Source organism: Patagioenas fasciata, chromosome 13 (genome assembly GCF_037038585.1).
Source record: "Patagioenas fasciata isolate bPatFas1 chromosome 13, bPatFas1.hap1, whole genome shotgun sequence".
Lineage (NCBI taxonomy): Eukaryota > Metazoa > Chordata > Aves > Columbiformes > Columbidae > Patagioenas > Patagioenas fasciata.
Window position 1 is genome coordinate 19,502,705 of NC_092532.1, and position 16,687 is coordinate 19,519,391.

Below are 16,687 nucleotides of genomic sequence, written 5' to 3' on the forward strand. Positions count from 1 at the left end.
CCTGACGGGATACTTTGGTGCTAGCAGCACAATTCAAGTACTTTTCAGCAGCCATTTTCAGGGCAGTAGCACAAAAAGCATTAGAAACATATTTTAAGAAACCACTCTCATAGGATACCATAGGAGCAACCTGTCTCCTCCTTTTATACACTGCTAGTGGAGGCTGTTTCCTGCTGGTGAGGGTGGTGTAAAGTGCTGCACCTGTGCTCAGGCTCACAGGTGTAGCAGCTTTACACTGAAAGCAAAGGGGAATGTCCTTTATTGATTGCTTCTTCATGTGCTGTGCATCCAGCTCCGTCATCGCATGGAGAGGAGTTCTGTAAAGATGCCAATTCAGTAGCTTTGTATGGGAAATCGTGTCCTGAGGTCACAGTAACCACTGTACCAGTGGAGCAGACAAGGCATTACCTTTTAATATTTGGTCTTTGAATATGTGTCACTGATGTTTGTTTGTTTGTTGATATAGAAAGACCCTGCAATGGCAAGCAGACCTGGTCTGCTTAGGGGGATATTTCATGAACTACTTAGGAAGTTTATAAACCAGACTCCCTAGATTATGAAGCAGGGGGGTATCTGTTTTGTAAGGAACATGTTATGAAATGAATTTGTCTCTAGGCCTAACTTAATTATTTTAATGATCCCACTGGTGGCTGTTGTAGGTGTCGTTCTGTGTATATATTGTGACCTACATGCTTGTGATCATTTATGAAATCTAAGATTTAAAAATACATTGGGCCTTATTAATTCCTTGCCTGCTTTCACTGAAATAAATGAAGGTGGTTTGGATATTGGTATGTTGGGCCAAATCTCTCTTGCAGTAAAGTCAATGAGAGTTTTACTGCAAGTGTAAATGGAAACAAAATAAGCCCTGTTCTTTTAGAAAACTGCCCTAATAATAAACCTGGCCAAAATAATCCCTAGTGTATCCCTGTTGACCTCTGGAATCATACCAGGCATGTATGCTGATGTGATGTGTGGAGAGGAGTTAAAAGAACCTTAGCGTTGTAGGAAGATGCTTCTGTCGGGTATCCACAGTACTCGGCCTCAAAAACATCTGAAAGTGTAAAACCAACAGGCAAATGAAGACAAAGCATCATGTACTTAGAGGTGTGTGCACGTACCTTTCCTGGTCGGATGGTCTCCCCAGGGAGATGACTCTGCTGGTTTTGAAGGAGTTACTCCAGGTTTGTAGCTGTGTAACTGAAATCAGAATTAATCTATTCATGGGTTAATAAAAATCTTAAGAACAAATTGCATATTTAAATAGAAGAAATATGCAGGCATGCAAACACAGGATTCATATTTGAAAGCGTAAGGCAGGCTAGATCTCTGGAACACAGTAACAAGATGGTGTGGAGGATGCCAAGCTGTAGCTGATGCAGGTTGTGCCCACGCTACTGCTAGCCAAGGTGCCTTTGCCAAGTTTCTCTGCTACATGAAATGTAATAAATTGATGAGTATGTCCTTGCAGCACTTCAGCCTGTTCCCTTGTGTTGTACTACCATTAAATGCATAGTATGGTGACTGAAACAGCTGAGTGTTGTCACTCTCATCCCTGGTATAACCTCATTGATACAGAGTTACACCAGGCTGGTGTCTCTCCTAACCCAATTTCATGGCTGGGAGAAGCTGCAGAGCTGGAATTAAACTCCAGAGTTATAAACTCACATCTCTGTGCTCTGTCCACCAAACTGCCTACTCTTTCACCTCATCTGCTGTGGTTAGCATGTACTTCAATCTTTCGAAGCTTAAAAAAGAAATTACACCTGTAGACATTTTAGAGGGGTTTGCTTTTTGTTTTTACCTGATTTGCTCTCACTTGAAACTCTGCCAGGCAGGATGGCTATCAGCTTGGCGTGTGTGCACCACTGCATTCCTTACTGATGCGGTCACTGTGGCGACTGCCTGCCTGTCAGAGCCAGGCAGCAGGACGGAGAGGCTGAGCAGAGGTGTTCCAGGGTTCATTTGTGCTGTGTTGATTGCACTCTGGGGTGTGTTCAAAGGCTCAATTTGCTGCTTTTTTGTCTGCTGAGGACCTCATAAAGCAAAACCTGACAGGAGTCCTGCACGTGGATGCTGGGAAGCTATTATGCAGCGTTTGCACCGTTACTCTTGGTTAGACTCAGAAAGGATTATTTGGCAGGCACTGGAAACTGAGATTTGCACTGTAAAGCTGAATCGCTGAAGGAATCCCAGTCCAAAGGGCAGGCTCCCGTTACGCTTCTCTTGTAATGGAGTGCAGATGCTACCAGTGCTGCAGGTAATCCGTTTAGACCTGGTAGATGCTTTTGCAGCAGCAAATCTCTCTCTTGAGAAAGCGGACAATGAAAACCAGAGACTCTTTTTAACCTCTTTGGTGTCATACTGTGTTATGCCAGCAAGTTGTACCAGTACGATTTACACCGAAGGCTGCAGCTTTGGCATTTGGGGAATGTAGTGTGCTTTCCGGGAGACCGCTGCCTAAATTCTGCCATTGCAAAACTTACATACAATTTCACAGACAAATTTGGCTAGTGGAACTCCATGGGAACCGGTAGATAACAATAGAGAGAAACTGGGGCCTCTTCTTCTGCTGGGGTTGTTTGGGAGGGAACGAGGGCTGAATTTGGGCCAGTAGTACTTAACACTGCTGTTGAATGAGGAAAAAAATTCAATGACTGCTTTTTAATCTTACAGAAGGGGGGAAAAAAAAGCCACACATGGATATGTAACCAGTTCCAAACACATTTCCTCTTCTGTTCACATCCAGTTATATTCTGTTTGCAGACATGAGGGTTAAAGCGGGGGCCTGCTTCTGCTTTCAATTAAATCAAAGGATGTTTTGGCCTTGACTTCACTGGGACCAGAATCAAACCCATGACCGTAGTATTGTATTTAAGAATGAATGTCTCACAGTCACATAGAAAAGCCAGGTTCAGCTTTCAGTATCTCCCCAGAATCCAACAGTTAATGGTTTTCTTATTACTTTAAAGTTTTTGCCAAGCTTAATTCTGTAGCACAAGTGTCCTCTGTGCAGCAGGTGTGTTGCTGTCTCCTTCTTGGGTCCTCCCCTCTTCATAACCCCTGGACAGGGGGTCCTGCTTTTTTTGGGGAGGTGGCCGTGGAGCCGGGCTCTTCCCAGCGGACCTGTTAGTGAGTGGCTTCCTCTCCATCCCTGCTCCCCGGCTGCAGTAACAAAAAACCTTCTGGAAATGCCTCTTTGCTTCTGCCTTACATCTCCTAACGGCTCAGGCTCACCAGCGAAAACTGTTATTCAAGTCTTCCTACTCAGAGTGGATATATGGGCTTTGGTAATTGTTTTCCCTTCAAAATAGCTTTTACAAATCATTCTTGACACGTTTGGTTTCTTTAAGTGAACAGCCAGGAAAAATATATTTGATACAGATTAATGAAATCTAAGAATAAACAGGAGCATCTTTCATTTATCATTTTAAGCATGATAACAAAAATACATATCAAGAGAACTGGGCGCAACTTCCCAATCACATACATGCTTGTAGAGAGTTATAACCAGTTACGGTCTGCCTGTAATGCCCCGCAATGTCTTTGTGGCAGAGTGAGTGGTGGTGTGAGCCGTACTGGAGGTGTCTGTACAGCAGTGTAATTGCAGCAGTCTTACATTCTGGAACTGGGCAAAACCAATGTAGTTTACTCCCTGGAGGACAGAAGGGTGGGCTGCAGGAAAAGCAAATAGAGGAAGAATGAAGGATAGGCTGGTTTTTTCCATATTATCTTTCTCAGCAACAAAAGAGTTTAGCATATTGGCATACCAACCAAATGCCCAGGCAGCATGGGTGGTTTATTTTGAGCAGAAAGCTGATCTACCACTACCCAGAGAGGCTGGTATCATCTGTCTTGCAGCCCTGGTGTGTCCCAATGCAGCAGAGGCAAGTGTGGTGACCGGGGGTCTCCTGGTGTTTCTGCTCGTCCCGGACTGCACGGTGCTGCAGAGTCCCAGGCTCACCATGCCTGGGAACTTCTTCTTGTGGAACTAGAAATGAATAAAAGAATCATAGGAAAAAGCTCAGCTTTTGTGTATCTGGGATCAGAAGTAAAGGGCTGTGGTTCAAGCAGATTAAATATTTTAGCTGTTTGCACAAGAAGCAGGTACCAAAGTAAATGTGTTAGCTGCCAGCATTTACATTTTATAAAAGGTTGTGCAGCCCTTGGGTATCCATCCCGCTGTCTCCTGCCATGTACTGAAACATACTGGTTTCACAGCACCCACACATGCAAAGGATGTGGAAGGCCAGACTTGCACCCTGAAAAGTAATGAGTTCCATTTGAAATTTTCCCTGCTTTCACTGAGTCCCAGTGGGAATTTCATTCTTGACTTCAATAAGTGAGGATTTAGCCCATTTGTATTAAAATAAAACTAGTATCTGCCTGTTTTCCAACCTCCCAGCATGCCCAGTTGCACAAGGGTGATGTTAATGGAAGTAGTGTCCAGATCTAGTCCGATGTGAAAATCTTAGTAAAAATACTGAGTTAGGTCCCACTTGAAGTTAACAGCAAGTAGCTGAGGAGCAAGAGAGCTGGAATTTGGTGCAACCCTGTTCTCATCAGGGCCCTCATAGCACCATGGTTTAGGGGGAAGGGGTGGTTAAAGGAATAACAAGAAAAGGCTTGTATAGGCAGGAATGTTGTATTTGAATTGTGCACCTTCTCATGTATTAACAACTTAATTCTGTTGAGTGCCCGCAACTCCCACAGATTTTGGACTGAAATGCAGTTCTTGCAGGATTGGGACCTTTGGGAAACCAGGGAATGCTTTGGGAAACTAAGATGCTAGTTTAGGAAGGGGGTTTTAATATTAAAGAATTTTTGTTCCTGCATTGATTTTCACAGCAAAAATTTAGTGTAAATTCTCTATTGAGAAAACGTGAAATGCCAAGAACCCTTGTAGTGCTCAAATCAGAGCAGCAGCAACAATGGCATAATAAAAATAGGATACGTTTAGCAATATAAATATGCGTTAATATTTTTAATCTTCCCCAACTACTTACATAGAAGTGAAGTAAAAGACACAAGAAGAGCAAAAGTAACTTGAACTTTATACTGGAAAAAATAATAACCCTGGAAATCCAGCTAATATAAATGTAAGTCCACAATTTAAAACGAAGAGAGGGATTCCCAGATAGATAGGTATTACCTACAATGTCTGAACTTCTGTGCAGTTACCTGAACTTCAGCGTATTTCACTGAAAGGATAATGTTTAGCTCTTACCGCTAACAAATTCTGTGCTTTGAGGGTTCATATTACATTGTAATATTATTTGGTTACTCTTATTAAAAATATGCAAGTCAGCCAGGCTCTGTCCCTCTCACTCTCCACAGGTAGTTACTACTCATTAGGAACAGGGATGGCAGGACTGGCCGGTATTGGACTGCAGTAAGTGCAGTAACTGCAGCCACTTGTGATCTGCACACCTGCCACGGCCAAGGCCACTGTTCTGGTCATGTCACTCCAGAGCGGCTCAGCCAGACCTAACAAAAGCAAACGGTGTGGCTGAGCATCCAAAAATAACGGGTGGTATGTCACTGTCCCTATTACAAAGGATGAACAAGCCATGTCAGTGGCACGTAGGGAACTTTCAATGGAGAAATGCAAATTCTACCTGTATTTGAAAGTTATGTTTTTTTCTTGTTAAGCAAAGTAAATGGATTTTGTGACTGAAGACTTAAATAAATGTGGCGGGATGCTGAGGGGTGTAGCGAATGAGTGCTATTCTGTCTGTGTCTGCTTATTTTGCCTATAAATGTGGTTATACGCCAAATGCAATGAAAGGATTCATAATACAGCAATTAACATACTAGAAACTGTTTGTTTAGTGAAGTCTTTTATAGCTGTTAAAACAACACACTAAAATATACAAATGCTACTTTAATAAGGCAAAATAAAATCATTATCCTGACGAAGGGCTGGATTCTGCTGCCGTTACTTGTGGCTAAGCAGTGCTTTGCTCGCGAGCTGTTGACTCCCGACGAGACGGGTGGCAGAAGCCCAGCCCCGGGGAACAAATGCGCTGCTGATAAATTTGGGACGAGCAGCCGGTGCTGAGGGGCCTAGTCCCAGTATCCCAATGAGATGAAGGGTTAACACCCTTGTAAAGGTGGTGGGGCCTCAGTTCCCTCCTCACTGGCTGCTCGTGTAATGGTTTGACCACTCCACCTCCCTCCAGACCTGAGGGATGCTTGGCCGCATGGATGCAGGAGCAGGGTGGCTCTTGGCTACAAGAGAACTTTTTAATGCAGGAAGAGACTCTGGCTTCTCTACCTGTGATTTGCATTTCTGATTTATGTCTTAACTGCTAATTTACGTATAGGCAACACTGTCTGTACAAATTTAAAAATAAATGTCATGTATCAAAATCTAAAAATACATATATATTTCCATGAAATTATATATCCAACAGTCACCTGCTAAAGCGTCTTAAGCATAGAGACTGGCTGTTAGCAACAGGCAGAAAAGACCTGTAGGATCTCTTACCCTTACCATGAATGCTTTGTGGTGTTTCAAAAATAATAAGTAATTTCTGCTTCAGTGGATTTTATTACCTGTCGCTTCAGTGGACTTTAATTGATAGTAACAGAGAGCTGAAAACATAATTGTCCATGCCTTTGTTTTAACTACAAAATCCATTACGTATCTAATTTTGCTTTTTTAGTGATAATATAAAAAGCAAATAATAAATCCTTCCAGAACTTCTTAAGAATGATTCCGCATGGTAGATGATAATGTTCTTTCTGGATTATTGACTTTTAAAAATACATGTTGATACTATATAGACTAGCTCTGATCTATTGCAAAAATAGATATTCTAGCCTGAACAGCAAAATATGAAGTATTAAATCTAGGTAATAGATCCTGCAGTTCCTTCAGGTGCTTAATAGTTAATGAGTGTAATATCATTCAAAAGCACTGCAAAGTGAGCATATGGATCAGAAAACTCCTATGGCATTCCAGGATCAAGTGTTGGAAGGCAGGAGCAGAAGGCCGTAGGAACTGGAGATGGATAAACCTGTTACCTTGTGAGTTACCTCCTCCATCCCTCTACCCAGATTGCTACTTGATGCTCTTTTCTTGTTAAAAATTGAGAGAGGTTTTTGGGTTACCAGCTTTAGTACCTCCATCTTGCAGGTCAGTTTTGTACATGAACATCTGTCGTGTCTCACTTGTGCCATTGGGATTGAAGGGTGCAGGGCTGAGTGATGCCTGTGTGGGGCCGAGTGATGCCTGTAGGACGCTGGCACCTGAGGCTGCTCTGCAGAAACGCAGATGCTCGCCCTGGTCTTGTAGGGGTGGTGGGAGAAGGAGCTGGTGCTGGAGGTGACTCCAGCACACGTGGAGTGGTGACCTGCCTAACACTGCGGGCTTGATGCCTGCACCCCTTTGGGACTGGAAATCTGTGCCTGATCTGGGCTTGCTTACGGCAGGAACCCCCTTTGGGGCACTTCTCTGTGTCTTCAGGCACATGAACCAGTCCCAAACCACACACGACTGCTTGGATTTCACAGTTTGCAGAACAGCAGTTTATACCCCCAATTTAAGACTTGGACTTCCCCACACACACTTTTTCCTATCACTGTACAAATAAAGGATTTTAAAGATGCTTACAACAAAATTCTCCCCAGATCAAACACCCTTGGAGCCAAGTGTACGCCTGAAGCAATCTAAGGTGGTCAAGATGTTATCTTTGATTAGAGTGGACCTGTGGCAGAGCCGGAGGGGTGAAGCCTGTGGTGTCTCTGCACCGTCCCCCAGCCAGGCGGTGTGTGCGCAGACCCGCGCTGCAGGCAGTGCCTCTCAGCCTTGCTTTCCCATGATGGGAAAAGGGCTGTAAATCACCAGTCAGGCTATGAAGGTATGGTGTAAACATACAACAGAGTTTTGTTTACGGACTTTCATGCTAATTATAGCTGAAGTTCTAAATTGAGGCAGATCAGAAAACCTACTGCAGCCAGACGCAACCTTAGCCACGTTCCTTGCTGTACGGGGCGTGAGGGAGCATGTGTCCTGGCAGAGAGAAGGTTTTAACATCTCTCCCTCGAAACTACCATCAGGCCAGAAGGCAGAAGACACCCATCTGCTGCTCTCCTTGATTATCCCTGTCCTCTTCTGGCCAGCCCTGCCTGCTTTTTGAATGGGTTAGGTTTTTTTTTTAAACACACCTCATTGGGGAAATGGAGGGCAGGTGCCCTCTCCATTACATTGCTGGGAACTTGTGCACAAACCCAATCGGTTTTACAGTAAGAGTAATGGAAATATGAAAACCACTACTGCAAAGATCTGGGAGCACTATCCACTGCCTGTCCCAGACGCCGCTGGGCAGGGTGCTGCTGCTGCACTACCTTCCTGCTGTTCTCTTCAGCAGTTCCTTTCTTGTGGTGGGACAAGTAACAGACTTACAACAGACATAGCTACACAGGCAGCAGTGCCAGGCACAGAGTAAAGCACTCTGGTCCCTCGAGCACCTCTGCTCCAGTTCACAGCATTCTTTCTCTTCCAAGCAGATAACAGTATCTATCCTACCCACCTTGAGCAAATATTTAAGAGATAAGCAGCACTGTTTGTGCTCAGCAGCAATGACTGGACTCTGCTTGTACACCTGGGACACCTGGCTAACATGTTCCGCGGGGCAGTTTCAGGTCATGCTTGGTGTCCGAGCTCTAAACACCCCTCTTCCTCCTCTCTGTGCCATTTCCCACAACCTCCTCCAGCTCCACAGCAAGGCCCAACAGCCAGGTACGACTGACAGCCACCGTATCAAGCGCAGGGAGAGCTGCAGAGCTTGTGTTGGCTTCACTGCGTGTTTGTGCTGAGTGGAGCAGGAGGGTGCGTGGAGGAGCGGCAGGTACTGCCGAAGGCACCGAGTAGAGCATAGACCCGCGCACTTGGAGGGCCCACGGACAGGCATTTCTCTCTCTTTTCCCTCTCCTCACATAAAATTAGGAGAGAGACACATTTTAATGACAGTTTGCTGAAATGTGGACTCCCTGCTGATTTGACATTGGGCAGAAAAAGTGTCTACAGAATCAATTTTTAATAAATCTAAACAACTAAATTATGAATGACAAAATATCACTGAACAGTTAAATATTAATCACATAATTATTTAAATTAATACTTTTAGTGAAATGTTGTGATAGTTTTACTTACATGGCACAGCTGCACTGGCTGGGCGGGCACGTGGCATTTGGGCTCTGGAGCGGAGGGCTCTGCTGGCGCTGGCCACAGCTCCTGGTTGTGCCACAGGTCCCACAATACTGGGTGCTCCTCTTAAAGCTTCTGGAAGCAGATTTATTAAGAAAGAACTTCAGTTTCCTGTTCAAAAATAGAGCTGCCAAGGCTGAACTGGCCCCAAACCAGAAAGCAACCCACTCCCACCCCAAAAACTCTCCTATCCCAAAGTGTCACACCCCCCAGCAGCGGGAGTGTGACATGCAGAGCTGTGGCTGTGCTCAGTGACGATCTCAGCGAGATCAAGGGTGCTCCAGAGGGAGCTGGGAGGGCAAAAAGCCTTGGCTGCTTCTGAGATGGAGTTGGGTGAATTTATGAAAGAGATGGTGTGCTGTGAGCTCTGCTTTGGGGCTGGAGGCACTGCCCTGCAGGGCCCCGCTGTGCTCCCTTCTCGACAGGCGCTGCAGGGAGCTCGCCTGGCGGAAAATTGGTTGCCACCATTACGAGGAGCAGCCGTCTGTAGGTATTTGCATGCAGCTTCCTCCCCTGGCCAAGAAAAGAATTTACTGGCGCTCTTGTCCTTGTGGGTTGGCTGGCTGCATTGTTTGTTTTTAATCTAATAAAAGGAGATCTTAATATCATAGTAAAATTGGTACAAAGCTAGAACCTTGCCCCTTGGCGTTTTGGCGAAACATTATTGAAAATGTAAAAGCCTTCAGCAGGAACAACAGAAACACAAAGAAATTGTAGAAAAAGGATCAACAGGTTGTGTTCTGTACGTTGGGAGGAGCAGGAAAGAGCATCCAGCTGGGGCTGGAGGTGCCAGTGAGACCTAGGCGGGAGGCCGGGCGCTGGCCCTGCTGTGTCTCTGCTGCATGGGGACATGGGGCAGCGGTGGCCAGGAGCAGGGGCTCTGCGAGGTGGGCAGCACCGTGGAGCAGTGGCCGGGTGGTGGGGAGGAGCACATTGCCGGGAGGGCAGGAGCGATGCCAGAGGAGACACAGCCGGCTGGGAAGATGGTGCGAGCACAGCGGGACCTGCCCAGGGAGGTGGAAGCAATGGCAAGAGAAGCTTGCCATCCCTAGGGAACTACTTGGATTGATCCTGGCTTGGTTTGTTCCCTGTCTGGAAATTAGATCTTGGACAGATGTTTTAAGAGTGTTTTTAAATTAGGAAGTGAAGCATCTCTTGCAAAAGATGGGAATGCCGAAGAAGCGTTAATTGCTCAGGCTCACCCATTGCTGTAGAATCCAAGTGCCGCTCTTCGTGCCTCATCGCTGTTTTCCTGTGCCATCCACCTCTTCACAAACATCACTGGAGACGCCATTCCTGTGTGCTGTAAGCAAGTGCCTCCTGAAAACACCATTAGCCAATTTGTCTACCAGTACAGTACTGCAGCATGACCGCTCATAAAAACAACCATTTTCGGCGTGACTGCTGCCCAGTCAGAGAGCTGCAGCCACTGCCCACAACTTCACCTCACATCACATGGTGGGACATTGGAGGGAGCAGCTTCCTGAGGCCCCCAACTGTACTGGAACCTAATTTCTGATAGAACATCAACAAGTTCGCGCAGTGCAGAACCATTGCCATCTCCATGCACTCACTGACTTGCCAGCTTTCTGACAGCCTGCGCGTGTTTGGCTTCCACGCTTCTGTGCGCAGCGTTTCATTCTGGCTGCCCAAGACCCATCCACTGGGTCCCAGTGGGGCCTGTGGAGCTGCCCCTGGTCACTGTGCTCTTTTCCACAGCTTCACGTGTGGCGAGTAACCCTGTCAGGTGAACTTTCCTTTTGAAACCGCCATTTGAGTTCACTTTGTGCTCTCACAGTGTTGTGCTTTCTGATGGGCTTTCTACAGGTATGGTTTACACTGGTGAGAAGGGAGAAGCAGGAGTGCTTTGCACATGCAGCGTTACGACATGCTGCTGTGAAGTTGGTTCTTGGAACATAGCAGCCCCCTAAAACGTCAAATAAATCCTTAAACTATTCATCACTCTGTTTTTGGGGTGGCAGTTAAGTCTTTCAACACTCTACAAGTTTCTTTCCCCAGCAGTAATTTCGCTGGTGAAGAAATACAGCTCAGGGCACTCCACAAAGGCCTCAAAATCCATGTTTTGTTTTCATTACCAAAAAAATGCTTCACTACATTAAAGAGCAGCCCATTAAAATTTTGAACCCTGTGTTCCTTGCGCCCTGTCGTTGTTGGCAAACCTTCCCCCATGCGCGCGGCGGAACCGAGCAGCAGCCGGCGCGTTGCTTTTGCTACATCAGAGAAGGGCAGCGAAGGGAAGGAGGTTGAATCCACAGCCCAGCTTGTTTAGGTGTAAGATCACAAAGCTTCCACACAAATTTACTCGATAAATATACCATACTGAACCTTAAGCTGCTCTATCAGTGTTTCCTCTGCTTTCAGTCTAACCCAGCACAGCACACTGGCTCATGGGCATGTCTAAGGAAATAAATTAACTGTCTTGTTCCTGGAATAAAATTTTAACACTATACAAAGCAATATATTTAACTGTCTCAGGCAAATAGCCCTAAAATAACAACAACAAAAAAAAGAAAATAATGAATTACTGGAGGCTTACCAAACCGTGGGATTATATAAATTAAATGTTGCAGTGTAAACTGGATGGTGTTTTCTGATACTGTTGAAAAGCTAGAGGTTGAAGAAGAACAGTAAATGTATTATAATTAGGGTTTAGGGAAGCATTTGGTCATTCTCACAAGTAACTCAGAGCAGCTGAATGCTGACATGGACACGAGAGCAGGCAGTAAAACCTGGAGCTTGCACAAAAGTTTTTAGCTGAATTCAGCGGGGACTTGCTAAGTCCAGTTTTATTTAATATCTCGACAGTTAATTTAGAAATAAATGGCACGTTAATTACATTTGCAACTAAATTAGCAAGTTGAGATGGACGTGCAGCTGTGGAGAGCAAATCTCACCGTGTTGTGATCCTGGAGCCCAAAGCCAGTGGTGGGAGTGCAGGCAGGAGCCCCAGCGCTGCGGGGGGAGCAAACCTGCCCCTTCCCATCGCCGCGCTGGGGGTCTCATATCCACTGCCCTCGCTGCCGGGCCAGGAAGCGTGGGGTGGGCTGTGATGCTGGCAGGAGGGAGGCAGCGATGCTGCGGCTGTGGCATTGCCTTTGGCAGGTTTGGTGAGCTCTGTATCCACAGCAGGGGAAAGCCTTGCCCTGGTCACAGCAAGGGACACAGGGATTCCATAGCTGAGCTGAAGGGACGGCTCGACAGTGAAATCCAGCAGGCTGTGGGATAGTCTCTCTGGGAAATGGAGTCCTCCTCAGTGGCAGGGTTATTTAAGACTCGACTTTGAAACGCGAGACACTCTGCAGTTGGGAACAATGCTGCACTGTCAGAGAGATGGACTCAATTACTTAATAGGTCGTTGCTGTCTGTCTCCTGCGATTTTCCTTTCAAGAACATATATTCAGCTGGGTTATTTCTCATGGGAAGACAAAGCGTTCTGAGAGAAGCCAGGCATTGGGAGGGGAACAGCAGCCCAGCAGATGCCTGGTTTGGTTTCTGCAGACCATGCTGCTGAGGACATGGGGACAGCTGGAGTCATGGAGCTGATGTGGTAGTTTAGTCCTGTAACCAGCTGATCCCCCACTCTTACAGGTCTCCGTTCTTTTTCTTTGCTCATGAAAGATCTGCTGTGTTGCTTTCTCCTGCCAGACTCTAATCCCCAGGACTACTGGTGGTGGGACTGTGGTCCCACAGGCAGCACTGCCGATGCTGCATGGGCCATTGGTTGATTGTTTCCCAAAACATTGAGCGTTGGATGGGCGCTTACCCAGCACTGATAGGTCCATGCAGCTCATCTCGGTGTATGGACAGCCACTCCTCTAGCATGGAAAGGCTTTGATGGTGTTTGATCAAAATGACAGCCAAGCTGGAGGAAAAACTCATGGCCAGGAACCCATCTCCCAGTAACCATTCGGTTCTCTGTTAGCAGGACACGGCAGACAGGGAGCTGGTAACGGAGTTGGTGATGCTTGTTCTCACCAAAATGGCTCTGCCAGCCGTGGGGTGAGCGTTTCATAGACACTTTCCTTGTTGGGGTCACGGGCTCTCTGGGCTGGCGTGTGCGAGCGTGTCTGCACGTGCACACGCGTGTCTAAGGCATAGATCTTTGTGCACTTGTTTGTCACCAAATTAAGATACTGCGTTACCTTATGCACATTGAATTGGTGCAACTAAATTGGCTGGATGTTCTTAAGCCCTGAGGGTGTAATGAGATTTTTGTCTCTTGCCCATTTCTTTTTCTTTTCTTTTTTTCAGAATAAGTCGTCTGTTTAATGGCACAGAGCCTATTGTCTTGGACAGTTTAAAACAACATTATTTCATTGATCGAGATGGCGAAATTTTCAGATATATATTAAGCTTCCTAAGGACATCAAAGCTCCTGCTCCCAGATGACTTTAAGGTAAGGAAAGCTATAGTCTGCAATCCATTTTTTCCTCCCATTCTGTCATTTGTTTTGGTGCAGGTTGGTTTGTGTGCTTGACCTAAACATACTTAACTAAATGTTACTGTTTATTGTTAGGATTTTTAGTACTTGTGTATTACACCAGGGATGCTGTTATTTAATAAATGGACCAATGGTTGTCATGGATACCATAAAAAGTTAAACAATGACGCTTACGGCTAAATCAGTTTTTCTAAACTAATTGTATTTTCTCACATTTTAACTTATTTATCAGGGTATAACAACAATTAAGAAGCAACATCAGCAAGTAGCACTTACCAGGCATTAATACTCAGAATCTGAAATAAATGTTTTCGATTTGATACTTAGAGGACTTAAATTGTATAAACCTTTTTCTTGTTGGTATAAAAAAGAAACACCCTTAAACAAACCCATGAGGATTTGTGTTAGATACAACCGATGCAGATACTTTGATTTCAGGAAGTAATCTTTCACACGATTTATGAATGTCAAAATATTCTTGGGAAATGGGATTTACTGAGGGCTTTTTAAGGAGCAGTACATGTTTTCTGTGAAATAATGCTGCTGGTTGTTGCTTTCCAAATCCCGATTGTTTAAACACTCTCCTCTTATCCTTGTTTATTTGGCTTTGCACTTACGAAACTTGCAACATTGTCACCCTTATGTATGACAATTAGAAGACAAAAGTGTCCCAACTACAGATGACAAGATTCAACAAAACCACTAACTCCAGGATGAAATTATGAATTAATTGGGACGGCAACAGGGATCTGCTCAGAGTTAGAGGACGTGGAGTGTTGCTGGAAAGTTCCCGTGCTGTGCAGTGCGATTTCACTTTGCGTGTTGGACTAGGTAGGCAGGATCACTTGGCCAGTCGTGACTAAGCCAGTTCAGGTTTGTGGTTGCTATGGTGGCTTTAGCTTTGGAGTTCAGCTGATCCTAGTGCTGCAAACCGCTCCTCAGCCATTCTTGCCTAAGTTATCGGTATAATTGTATTTGACCCGGGCATGGGAGTATTTACAATGAATGCTGAGCAGACGCGCTGTGCGATGGGAGCACACATCTAGTCCCAAGGCAGGGAGAAGCTTTGGCCTTCACGGGTGGTTTTGGAGCTCCAACCCAGAAGGGCTGTCCTGAGCACTGGTGTTTGTGGGGAGCAGGTCAGGGTGCTGTGAGGCTGGACGAGAGCCAGGGTACTGAGGGGTGGATGTGAGAAGAGCTTTTTACAGAGAAATGAGAGAGAACACACAGTTAGGGTGAAGCTAAAGACCAGATCAGTCCTGCGGGTTGTAAGAGGGGCTGGATGGATTTATTAAGCGAAATGCCAGAGTTGCTGTAGTGAAAGAGGTTTAGACAACCTTGTGGGACAAGACGGCGTGAGAAGAGAGGATGGAAGAGATGGAGGTTGAGCTGATGGTGGCCTCGACCAGCATCCAGATTTCAGAGGTGCTGTGAAACAAAAGCAGCAGGATTCAGCAAGAGCCTGGAGGTGAGAGTGTGGTGGATGCCAAGGACTTGTCTGCACAGCAAGCTGCTGGCAGGGCTGGGAGAGACTGGGGAGAGCCGGCGCTGTGCCCGGGCTCAGTCCGTTGTTCCAGACCATCTCTTTGCATAGGGTTAACTGTATTTTATTTAGTTCCTCCCTGGGAGAGCTTTAGAGCAAACCCCAGGCTAATGAGGGCTCAAGAACAAAGCAAAGTATTGCTAGGTAGGGAGTAACTAAATAAAAATGCATAGAAGAATGTGCAGCAAAGCTATATTAAAACTGCATTGTAAACGGATTTGACTTCACAGAAATTGTGTAATTTTACCAGCATGATTAAAGTGACAGAAGACAATAATCAAAGGCAGCAAATGGAATCACTCGGTGTTTCTAAATGCGAAACTCTATTTAAGGTATAAAACCTGACAGGTTTTCCAGTGAGACTTGCATTAAATGTTCTTTATGTCAAACAAAGCATTATCAAGTGTTTTGAATATTTATTAGTTTTTACCCCTTAATTTAATCAAGCAGTTTATTAGCCTCAAGGTTAGGCAAGTTGCTTTTCAACTTGAATTGCTGCTCAGATGGTTATTTTGCAAAGTTTGGAATGTTAGTACTGCACCAGGGTTATTGTGTTTGCTACTTAAGTGTTGTTTTCAGACTAAGTTAACACTGAAATGCAGAGAAAGTGGGGTATGTGTTCCTAGGTTAGTGATTCTTTATTATCAAGTCTGACTGGTGTGTTTACAGTGAATATTAATTACACTTCCAACTACTAATAAGCCAGAACTTGAAAGTGTTTAGTATCTGACAGGTCTCCCCGCTGAAAGCAACACTCTAATAGTTCATATAATTTTCCTGGGTTTGGGGGATTTTAAGCCACATGAAGCATGCTGAGAAATTACCATTAGTTGTTTGGCTTGGTTCTCCTTCACCGCCAGCCCATGGCGAGCGTCCCAGAGCTGCTTACGGCTCCCTGTTCCTGCTCCGGTTCAGAGTCCCACACATGGGACCACGACACCCTGGCACAGGAGCTGCTCCTCCTCCGCAGCCCAAATATTCTCTGCCTTGACCCCCTCACCATCAGAGGGGTTTCCCCAGGACCTTTATGACCAGCATCTGTCCCCTTCACTGCCAATACATAACTTCATGCAAAACCAGGAGCTATTGTCCCTACTTATTTGAGACTCACTCCCTGTGTCATGAAGGCACTGCAAAAGTCAATTTTAGGCAGACAAGTTCCAAAACAGACCTTCTTCTAGCTGGAAAAGTGTGGCAAATAAACTGACTAGAAATAGGGTTTATACAATTATTTAGCACTCCAACAACATAAAATACAGGTTTGAATATCAGTTGAGGAAATTATTGGGGGTACCATAACATAAGAGTAACGAGGATCCACAACATGCATGCATACACTCAGAAGAAACAAAACTAGAGGCCTCTCACTCACGGGCACCCACAATAAATAATTGCTTGCCTGGGTTAGGTGAGGACTCACACTTGCTTGGGTTAGGCAAGGACTCATTCAAGGATATATCCAGTAGAG

General features: G+C 45.4%; 1 protein-coding gene across 4 annotated transcripts in view; it reads left to right on the forward strand.

The window, feature by feature from the left end:
- KCTD15 (potassium channel tetramerization domain containing 15) overlaps nucleotides 1-16,687 on the forward strand; it is a 51,318-nt gene that overhangs the window by 22,023 nt on the left and 12,608 nt on the right. For all 4 annotated transcript variants that reach the window (XM_071814331.1, XM_065848040.2, XM_065848039.2 and 1 more), the window contains exon 3: nucleotides 13,487-13,631. In XM_071814331.1, coding sequence (XP_071670432.1) covers nucleotides 13,487-13,631 — 145 coding nt within the window. The remainder of the gene's footprint in view (nucleotides 1-13,486; nucleotides 13,632-16,687) is intronic.